Consider the following 11369-nt stretch of genomic DNA (forward strand, 5'->3'; position numbering starts at 1 on the left):
TTCATTCTGAGCATTACTTTTTTGGTTTGTTTTAGACATGGTACTAAAGGAATAATAGTAGGATAATGAAATGTGGAAAGATGTTTGACTCAGTATACAGTATATATATATAAATATACAATTATACTGCATATTTTATTATTCTCTATTATTTTGTTCTATGTTAAGACATTTCTAACTTGCAATCACTGTTGTTTTTTCTGATTTGTTAGATAGACTTATAAGACAGACACAAACATTACCTTCATGAGTTATTAATCTTGCACAAAGCTCCATCTTAAACACGCCACTAGTGGTCACTAACAAGCCTTGAAGTCCTCTAATCTACACTATGTGATCAGAACATGGCATATGGTGTTTATCTGTCAGCCTGTGAACTGTGCCATTCAGGCCATCACACAGCAGGGGTTGAAGTGGGTATCGCGCTGGGTGACTGCCTTCTGAACTTCGTCTAAACTCTGCTGTTAGTCCTCACTCAGTAAATGACTTAGTAAGAGCAGATCAACATGCTTACAGGTCACAGAGTTAATGAGAGGACCTTAGCGTTTTCCGCTGAGGCTGACAAAGGCCAGGTGGAGGTGAGGAGTTATAAAGGGGAAAGGTAGACAGGTGGAGATGTTCTCTGTACCTGTGTAGTCCTATAGGCCTGGGCCCTTTTCATTCCTAACTACCAGCTGCTCTGCTGCACTGAGGCCCCAAACACAGGTAAGCAAGTTTCTCTGTATTCCTTGTTGTTGTTTTCAACTTTTAAAATTTATGTGTATAATTATGGAGCACAAAAAAATGACATTAGCATAAATAAATAAATGAATAAATGCAGAAATCAATAAATAAATGTAGAAATAAAGAAATAACCTAAATAAAAGTTGATATATGGAAATGTAGAAATAAATTCAAGACATTAATTCATTTATTTCCTTTTTCATTATCAAAATGTATTTATTTTTAATTAATTTAATTATTTATTTCTGCATTTATTTATTTAATTATTATTATTTTAGCATTATTTTATTTATGTATTAATGTATGTATGTGTGTATGTATATATGTAGGTATGTGTTTATTTATGTTTATGTCATTATTTGTGCTCTATATATAATAACCAGGATGAAAGTAAAGGGTAGCATGGGCAGGATGTATAATTCAGCCAATCTGCTGTGCCAAGGAGCCTGGCATACAGCCAAGAGGGATAAAGGAATGGCGCGCCAGATAGAGTGCTCTGCCAATGTTGTAATGCCTGGCACAGGTGTATTGTTAAAGACACTGTTAAAATGATTCATTTTCAATCCAATAATCTTCAGTACACTATAAGATGTCCACAAAAGGTCTATATAGTCTCTAAATGACTGCTAAATATGTTTTTCACCTTGAAACAGGAGCTGAACTTCAAACCCTGGAGACTATCCATCACAAATGGGATTTAACTAATAACACTAATAACAATTCTGTAATCTTGGACGGATCGTTCCAACTCTTGAGCGCTATAGCTGCTATACTGGACAGCAAGGTGGGGACTGACCTTGAGGACACTGACAGTATCCACGATGGTGATTTTGGGACACATGCATTCTTTCTAGTTTGTAATGGACGGTGCTACAGTAAAGTTAAGCTCACCTGGGGATAAAGGTAAAGCAATAGGAGTCAAAATAAAATCAATTTTGAGTTTAGTTTGATAGGGTTTGTGCAGCAGAACATTAAACAGAACCTTGAATAGCTGATCTCCAGAATGTTGTTCACAACTATTATTTCATGAAATGTCCAAATCAATAAGATAACATACAGTTTTGGGGTCTATTTTCTCTTCAAAACTATCTGATTCTTTCAGGATTTTGAGGTTTTGTTACCACATCAGCCGGGCAAAAAACAGCTTGAAGACCACCTAGGTCATCAAGATGTGATTTTTTTTTAACTCCTCACTTTGCTTAATCTTTGACTTTGTCTGCTGAGGCTCGCACTAATTTGTAAGATTTAGAGATTTGAGTCAGATTTCATCCAATGACTTTTTCACAGACCTTGTTTCACTGCAGCTTTTTTATCCTGGCCTTTGATTTCCAATGAAAAAATGAATTATTCAGTTTTCTACTCACTTCAAAGCCCTTATTTTGAGTTGGGGTTTTGCTGCGTGCCTCAGTGTTGTCTCGACACTATTATATTCTCAAAGCCTGGAGCTTTCTGGTAGAATTTCACAGGAACATCGCAAAATATATCTGAAATTATGAAAAGAAAGTGGTCCTCTAATGCCTGAATGTCATCAAGAAAGGTCTGATCAAATTTGAGCATCACTTCATCCTCTAGCTTTCAACCATCTGACCCTCAGGTATAAAATATTGATAGGTGGTTTCAGTTCAACCCTTTGTCTAAGATATTTTGAAACCTAACATCAAGATTATATCAGATATGTGAGCTATATCTGAAATTTTCTTTGTGTTCTGTCTAAAAGGTCTCCATTCTATGGCCCGGGTACCATGGTCGGTGTCCATGCTGTTACTGCTGGTGCTCTGCTCTCCAGGGGTTGCCTCTGCCCCCGCCCAGCACCTGTGTGGCTCCCACCTAGTGGACGCCTTGTACTTCGTGTGCGGAGAGCGTGGCTTTTTCTACAGCCCGAACCGACCCCACAAGCGGGATCTGGAGCACCTGCTCGGTAAGACCACATTAACTCTGGAACAGTTTTGACTTCTTTTGTAAAATAAGTTCTAATTGTTCCCTTGATGGTGGGAGTTCAGAAAGGAACAGCATGACATTGCCCCAAAACCCCAGACTGGCTTTGTGTCTCAAACAGTTTTTACCCACCATGTACAAAGTTCAAAATCAGCCTAATGAGAATGCCAATTTGGATGCTAGCTAAAGGAAAGATGTTTAGGGACAACATGCTGGAAACTTTACTGAACTAAAGCTATGTATTTGACCAAACCATCATTAGTGTGCAAAGCCTCCCTCCCGCCTCTTTTGAATTCCGTGATGTGGCCGGGCTTTTGGTGTCTTATCGTTGCTTTCAACATCTACGATGTGACAAATCCAATAATCACGAATCTTATGAAATCCCCAAATTCCTCATTACGCTATTCCCGAAACATTATTTGGATCTCCGGCCTCAAACATACTATTGATGTTTTGAAGTTAACTTTAGAGGTGTAAGCTATGATATGCCTCTGTTGGAGCTCCGTCATATCTCCTCTTGAAGTAGGGACTAACAAGACTAAATGGATTGGGGAGATCAGATTACCTAGCCATTAAGTCTCCATTAAAGTGTGAACAATCTAAATGGTAGTTTGAGGAACTGGAGGTTTGCACAGTGGCAGGACTTAACACAGGGCTAAGGAAACTTTCTTCACTTCAAAGGGTTCCTGTCTAAAAGGGCGAGACAGGAGCAGAGGCTGTGGAGGGCTCTTTCTGGCCGTGATGAGCCCAAGGTGAAGAGAGGCATCGTGGAGCAGTGCTGCCATAAACCATGCAGCATTTACCACCTGGAGGGCTACTGCGACTGACTCGTCACTCCAAAACTAGCACCACTCATAGCTTGTAAAAAGGTCTGGAAGTCCATTTCCGGCCAAATACTTGCTGGCTATGTCTTATCAACTGAAGGAAATAAAGCTTCATGGCCCATAACCCAAGGCTCCTCTTTGCAAAGATGTGAATTTGTGTTCTTTGTAGCTGGTATATAGAGTAGAAGAAACATGGGGTGTAATAGCCTTTTTGCCTGTGCTCCAACATGTGGCTGCAATCCTTGAGTGCTCTCTACTGGCTGAAGACAGACATGGCCAGTGAGATCCAAGCAACAAAAGCTTTGTACACATTTTAACACTTAAAATGGAACAAAAAAATGTCAGCAATACTTTTGTTAAACAAGAGTATTAAACTTTATTTACAAAGAAGAAAGGTTTATAAAGAGCTATCCCACATGAAATGGTTACTGGTTATGCTACCCCAAGTATTGCTACAGAAGTTACAAAATATAAAGATCCAAAACACATTAACAGTTAATTATATGTTACATTTTTATGCCGACTATGTTTTGGTTCTCTGCAATGTCAACATTTTAGACTGGCATCCATTCTATTTCCTAATTATTTTTCATACTCTTTCTGTACAAACACTCTTTTTGAAATCAACCCTGCAAATTATCTGCATGTGACAATTTGACACGAGAGGCATTAAAACAAAAGATGCTGGAATGCAGTTCTTACATTTAAGAATTATAAATTACTGATAAAAAAAAAATTTAAAAATAAAAACAGTAATAAGTAGTTCAAATACAGATAAAAAACATCCAAGTGAAAGAGGCTGAGTCATTGCTTACATGGATGGATGAGTACTCGAAAGAAGACCAAACCTTAGAAATGAAATTTGTCAGCCCAGTAGTTCAGTTCTTGTCTAATTGCATAGCTCCATTACAGATAATGATTTCCTGACAAAAGAAACAAAGAATTAGGCTTTGACACAAATATCGCGACAATTACATGAAGGTGAAAAAAACCTCCGTTCTTGTCAACTGTCTGTCCGTTTACAAGTTTAAAATGATCAAGTGAAGTGTCAGTTTAGTGCTCACCTTCTTTACGAGATGCAGTTGTCTCAGTTTGCCTGTTCTCCTTATCATGTTGGAAAGCTTTGCTGGGATCAAACCTGCGGCGAGGAGCACCGGGGAGCTTTGACTTCAGCTGCTCCAGATCACTCTTCTGCCGGCTCACCTGGGAGCGAAGCTTAGTCACCTCCTACACACATGAACGCGCACGCGCACACACACAGCCAAGAAAAGGGGGATCAAGTACAAGCTCTTGTGTTTGAGACAAAACAGTCCAAGGTATTGAAATGGCTGCCTGGCATACAATGCTGCTTCTCCTGTTTTACCTGTTTCAGGGAGATGTTCTCATCTTTCAGCTTTGAAACATGTTTGATCTTCTGCTTCTGGTTCTGGTGACCCAGTAGACGAGCGTAAGCGTCGGCCAACTTGTTTAACTCCTCCTGGTTTGCTCCATTTTCATTGAGTAGAGCACCTCGTTCTGCAGCAAACGCATTGAGCTGTTCCTGTAGGCACACCAACATGAACATTGAGAGGGTTATATCAGATTCATTTCATCTAACTTTCACCTGCATTAATATATTTTAGCCACTTGGGGGCAGTAAACAGACTGTAAAGACAACACTAACATATCATAGCACTTTAAATTGGGCGAACATGTTAGCAAACAATTGTCTATTTACATATTGAGCAGAAGCCAAGCATTCATTTTGAGTTATGATTCTATCCATCTGATGAATGTGAATCAAATATTCACTATCCTTTTAGCTGTTTCGGTCCCAACATACTCCTGATGAGAAATATGTGGCTCATTAGCAGCTAAATGTTCCACTGTGTTCACCAGCTAGTCAATAACTTTGTCTGTCTGCTGTTGGGTGCTAGGTAGGAAGAATACAGTGGGTTTTAAGAGCTTTTTCATTGAAGGGAAAACTGCCTGCTGTGACTGGAAACAAGTGAGATTGAATCAAAACAGTAAAGTTGCCACCATAAAATCAAAACAATGAGCTGAAAGACGCTAAAATGCTCCACAGACCTAAAGGGAACTGCAGAGTTGGAGAGTTTTTTTCCCATTGTTAATACAATATAAATATATTGATTAATGCAGCTTTAATGAAAGCCTTCGGAAAGACTGTAAAGACTATTTTATGTTAACTGATGTGAAAATTACTAACCTGGAAGGGTCCAACTTTAGCAAACAGCTCATCATACTGTCTCTTCCAGTGTTCCGTCTCTGAGCTTGGGGAGCTTTGAACAAAGTAAAGATTAGTCAAAATTTGCAAAATGCAAATAAATACTTTTTTATTAATACAACCTTGCTCACCTCTTCTCCTGTGCTTCACTTATTTGTCTTTGGAGATCTCGCCGTTGCTCCTCCATCTCCCACTGCAGTGTTACCTTCTCCTGAGTCAGTATCTCCACCTGCTCCTGCAGAGCTCGCCTGTCTTGTCTATGTTCTTCCAGCTCGCAATGCAGAGCCTGTGTCTTCTCCTCCATAAGGTCTAATTGGGCCTGAAAGCTCACACCCTCTTGCTCAACTTCATCTAGGCGAGACTGAAGCTGATTTCTGTCCTGCTCTGCCGTGTCCAGTTGATTTTCAAGCGCAAGCCTGGACTGGTCTATGAGTTCTACTTGAGACAGAAGACTCTTCTTTTCCTCATCTATTCTCTCAAGCTCAGTCTGCAGTCTGAGCACCTCTAACCCGACCTGCTGGTGGTCTTTCCTTTCAACCTCCAATGCTCCTCTATCCTCTTGAAGGGCTCTCTGAAATTGAACTTTCTCTTCTCTTTCTTGTAGGAGTTGTTCCATTATTTCCTCTTTTTCGTGGCTGATCTCCTCAAGCAATTTCTGGGCTTTTTCCCTCTCATTTTGGAGCTGAGTAACATTCTGGCCTCTCTGTTCCTCTATTTGCTCCATTGCCTCTTCTTTTTCTTTTGTCTGCAGCTGTAGCTCCTGCTGTAGCTGACTGATCAGAGCAGCGTGGCTCACCTCCATGGCCTTCATCGCCTCATCTTTTTGTGCAAGTCGAGTCTGCACCTCTAGCAACATTCTATCAAGTCAAGGAAAAAGAGAACATTAAAAAAAAAAAAGGTGGAAAAGTGGCAGCTATTTCAATACATACTGAAAGTGAGTTTAAAGCATACCTTGCATTCTCCTCCCTGGCTTTCTGTTCGGCAAACTGTCTCTCCCGGTGCTCCTCTAACCCCTCCCTCACTCCCTTGATCTCCTCCTCCTTCTGTTGAATCACTTTGTCCATCTCCTCCTTCATCTGCTGGGTCACTCTCTCCACCTCCGCTTCCAGGTTTTTCTGTCTCTCCTCTGCTCCCCTCAGAGCCTCTTTGGTGCTGAAAGGAAGACAAGCAGTCTGTGAAGCTTACAGATTCACAAACCTTTAAACTTAACGTGAACATGAATCAAACTGACATGCCAGAAATACTGACACTTGAGCGCTCACCTTTCCAGTTCTGTGACAGTGTCTGCCATTTTGCTCAGCGAGTTTGTGTGTGTCTCTTGGAGTTTTCTCATGGCAGCTGAATGTTCTTCTTCCAAAGCTGACACATCATTGCTCTTACTAAAAATGACAACACAGGATTGATGACTGTAAAAAGTAGGAATTTTGATTTTTATCACCCTAAAACACATGATTCACTGTGTCATAAAACTGACTAAGCATCAACCAAAGATTACTGGGCTTCCTATGTTTGGAAATGTACCTTAAACTGAATAGTTGGACATTTTGGAAAATATGCTTATTCAAAAAGATGAGAAGATAGATACCACTCACATGTTTGTACGCTAAATATGTAACTTCAGTCACCCGCTAAGCAAAAAGACTGGAACAAACTAACCTGGCTCTGTCCAAAGGTAATTAAGTCCACATACCACCTCTGCAGCTCACTAATTAACATGTTATATCTCATTAGTTCAATCCACACAAAAATTCTAAAGTGTAAAAATAATTATTGTGGTTTTTACAGGGGGTTATGTGCCAGACTATTTCTTATAACTTCAGGAAGTTAGTGCACCCAGTCAAGAAATAGCGTTGAACCTGTGATGGACTGGCAACCTGTCACTTATTTTTCTCTACTTTATGCTCAGTGTATGTTGGGAGAGGCTCTGAGCTGTCTGTGACTCTAAATAGAAATACACAGGCAGAAACAACAGATTAAAGTGTTGTTTTGCAACTGCAGTGAGCATGATGTCTTTATCAAGATGCAGGTTGAAAGTCATACCAACATATACTTGCTGAAAATGTTTGGACCTGCAAGCTTTGCCTTTCAGTTTTTCCTATCTTTACATTGTGCTTTCTGTCAGCATTTCCTTCCGGTGTGTTTTAGCTTTTGGTTGCTCACCTGTCCAAACGTGCCCTGGCATCACTCAGCTGTCTCTCCAGCAGGTTGTTTTCTTCCTGCAGCCTCTGGAGGGCCTCCTGACTCCTGTCCGCCACCCCTTGCCTACTCTGCTCTTGTTCCTCTAAAACAGCCAGTTCCCCCAGCACTTCCTCCATCTCCTCTTTCAGCTGTCTCAACCGCTCATCAGACTCCTCCCTCTCCTGCTTCAGCAGCACAGACAGGGAGTCTACAAGTGCCTGCAGAAATGTAGAAACAAGTACGGTTAGACATCTGTCACTGCACTGAATGTCGGTAGACATAAAAAGAGTATGTGCCATGTGAAACAAAAAATGTTTGTGTGACCTTTTCTTTTGTCAGTTCCTCAGTAAGAGTAGCATTGTCTTGCTGGAGCTGAATCTGTTTCTTTTTCTCATCTCTTTTTGCCTCCTTTAACAGGTTGAGCTCTGTCTTTAACTCCTCCACTCTCCTCAGCCCCTCCTCCTGAGTCTTGCCTAAAACCAAACAAAATATACACATACATGCATCACAAACTTCTAACTAATTTTGCAATTTAAATAAACATAGTTAAAAAAGATCTAGGTGAACATACTTCTCTCCTCCTCAGAGAACAGAAACCTCTGTTCAAGATGCGCCACTCTCTCATCCAGCTCCTTCTCCGTCCTCCTGAGCACCTCCCGTAGTCGAGAGAGCTCTGCCTCCTGCTGACGAACTGTTGCTTGAGAGTCTTCAACTTCTTGGTTGGCCATCTTCATTTGTGCCTCCAAGTCACTCGCCGACTTCTGTGAAGATGTAAGCTCAAGCTCTTGGTTCTCCAACTTCTTCTCCGCTTCCAATAAAGCTTCCTTTGATGCCTGCAGCTCTTGCTGGTATGTCAGTGCCTCCTCCTCTTTTTGTCTCAGCACATCTTGGGTGGTTTCAAGCCCAGTAATGCGTTGTTCTAATTCAAGCTCCAGTTGCCTGTGTAGAATTGACAAATGAGTTATGTTCTATAGTTGAGATCTAGCTTACTTGGAGAAACTATTAGGCATGTGCTTACTTTATTTTCTCCACCTGAGAACCTGCAACAGTATTCTCATGTGTCTTCTCTTGGAGCTTCAAGCGGAGATCCTACAAACACACAAATTGGTCAAGCATATTGTTCACAAGTATGATTAAAAGATGGAAGAAAGGTGTCATGTTTGTACAATTTGCCCCTGTGGGCCTAGTCCTACCTGGATCTGGTCATTGGCAGTGTCCAGGTATCCCTGCAAGACTCTGACCTCCTCTCTCAGTTCTCGTATCACAGCTGTAAAATAACACAGAATTGTAAGTGGCAGCACATTTTTTATTTATTACTTGTACAACAAAGGGCAACAGTTGGGAGGATTTTTTGGGCATTTAGGCCAGAGATGTTGAAAATGTGTGTTTTCTGGCAGTTAGTGGTCAACTTAACTCACCATGCAACCTAGCATTCTCATTCTCCATCTCTTGATTCTGGGTTTTCGTCACTTGATGGAGGTCCTCTGTAAAAAGGTAAGAATCACAGTGAAGCCTCGATTATCCCATCTAACATGTGGGCAAAAACATTAGTCTCATCTGTTGATACTCAGTCTTACCCAAGTCTTTATTTCTGTCCTTTAGAGTCTTGACAGTATCCCTGGCAGCTTGGAGGTCTGTTTCTAGCACCTTCAGTTTGCCTTCGGTGTTTATCTGGAGAACACTTAACTCCTAGACATAAACACACAAAATGCATAAGCACATTCTACTGCAGATGAAAATGTGCTCAAACTTTTACATGTTTGATTGTGCTTAAACCAATGACAGATTTTACTGAATAAAGTTGTAATGCACACAAGTCACACCTTGTTTTTACTATCCAAATTGTTCCTGGCCTCCATCAGGTCCATTGTGAGGGAATTGATCTTCTTTTTTGTTGTGTCAGCAGAAACCTAAGAAAAAACATGTACTCAGTTAAACTGTTCATGCAGCACTGCTAAGAAACAAAAAAGGCCTCCAGGTGTAATCAAGACAGATTTCTAAATACAATCAAGCATTAATGTAAGCATTAAAGCCATGTAGACCTTGTTCTTTAAGAACTCATTGACTTTCTTGAGCTCAGCTCGCTCTCTCTCAAGGGTGGTAGCATTGGCAGCGAGGCCCGTCTTCTCCCTGACTGCAGCCAGCAGCTTGGCCTCCACCTTTTTTAGCTCCTCTCCCAGGGCCAGCAAGCGACGGTCCTGCTCCCCTCGCTGCTGAACCAGGGACCGGATCTGTAACGAATCAATGTTATGGTTGAGACTTTCACACACACAGTAATAGAAACAATGACAACATGAACACCTGTTGGTTTCCAGTTGCTCATAGTTATAATTGAACAACACAAGCCACTAATAACAAAAAATAACATTTTTGTGGCTACACTATAGTACAAATGTGTACCTCATTCTCCAAGAGCTTCTGCTGCTTTGCTTCTATGGTCATGCCATTCTTCTCTTTCTTTGCACTTGAGCCCTCAACCTGTGTTTTGACAAGACAAAAAGAGGGACAGCGTCATGACAGAAGCAGTTGTAAGGCAAGCAGATCTGTTACTACGCAGCGATCCGAGTGGCGTTACTACATGTGAAGTTAAAACTGACGACTTACAAGACCGTCGACTGACATAGTCCTGCGGAAAGGTGACATGGGCGCAGTCTTGGAGGGCGATGGAGGTGGCATAGGGGCTGCAGCGGCTGGAGACACAGGTAATGAAAATACGTACATGAAAAAAAACTACATGTTACGTTGTGTTTTGAATATTTCTTCATTTTTTGCTTATTAGATTCACTGACCCGCCTTAACAGGTTTAAACCGATCAGATTTGTCGAAGGACGCAGCCCCCTTCAGCTCCCCAGGTTTAATCTCATAGAGGCCGGGTGGAGGGGCACAACCTTCGGTTAAAAGCACAACGTTAAGTCAATTATCATCCAGACCGTTAAGCACTAACAGTGCTTCTTTGTTAGTTCATCTGTCTGACCTGTTAGCTGGTTCGTTTTCACTAGGTCCAATTAGGTTCAGTAGTAAGCGTATCGTTATGTATTGCATGTCAGCTAACATAAGCTAACGTTAGTTACCGTTGAATAAATATTTTCCAACATGCTACTCGCGTCTTAACGGTACTTACCGACGTTCTCGTTGAACCTCTTCAAAGGAGCTCTTGAAAAAGACATTTCTAGCCCAATGTGACTTTTAATATTACAATTCACCAGTCTAGATAAGGCTGCAGTGCAGCTCCCTTTGACAAACAACAAACGCTTCACCGCTGAAATTTCAAATCAACGTCATACGTACAGTCACGTACGTATGGCCAATCAGCACCCAGTCCTGGCTGACGTCATCCTGTTGTCCGCATTATTTTCTCACGATTTCTCTGAAAGCTCCATTCGTAATTCGCATTCGTGGTTCTCTTTATACATCCATGATTCGTAATGTGTAAATCTATTGATTATTGTATTATAAAGTACATTTATACTACCGCCCATAAATTA

The 11369-nt window shown here is 41.1% G+C and overlaps 2 protein-coding genes across 2 annotated transcripts; one reads left to right on the top strand and one right to left on the bottom strand.

Annotated features, from left to right (window-relative positions):
* Positions 1-2443: 2443 nt before the first annotated feature.
* On the top strand, positions 2444-3590 carry insb (preproinsulin b). Its single transcript, XM_067598348.1, has 2 exons — positions 2444-2641; positions 3340-3590. The coding sequence occupies exons 1-2, from the start codon at positions 2452-2454 to the stop codon at positions 3483-3485; spliced, it is 336 nt and encodes a 111-aa protein (XP_067454449.1). The 5' UTR covers positions 2444-2451; the 3' UTR covers positions 3486-3590.
* A 261-nt stretch (positions 3591-3851) lies between these two features.
* hmmr (hyaluronan-mediated motility receptor (RHAMM)) lies at positions 3852-11160 on the bottom strand. Its single transcript, XM_067598784.1, has 20 exons — positions 11006-11160; positions 10674-10772; positions 10489-10574; positions 10285-10362; positions 9927-10115; positions 9708-9794; positions 9462-9573; positions 9303-9368; positions 9078-9151; positions 8903-8973; positions 8456-8823; positions 8209-8357; positions 7867-8102; positions 6969-7085; positions 6658-6858; positions 5838-6563; positions 5689-5761; positions 4846-5022; positions 4547-4709; positions 3852-4405 (listed from the first exon to the last, which is right to left on the bottom strand). Exons 1-20 carry the CDS (start codon positions 11049-11051, stop codon positions 4389-4391), a joined length of 3135 nt encoding a protein of 1044 aa, XP_067454885.1. The 5' UTR covers positions 11052-11160; the 3' UTR covers positions 3852-4388.
* Between the last annotated feature and the right edge of the window lie 209 nt (positions 11161-11369).

This window comes from Thunnus thynnus, chromosome 9 (genome assembly GCF_963924715.1).
Source record: "Thunnus thynnus chromosome 9, fThuThy2.1, whole genome shotgun sequence".
Taxonomy (NCBI): Eukaryota; Metazoa; Chordata; class Actinopteri; order Scombriformes; family Scombridae; genus Thunnus; species Thunnus thynnus.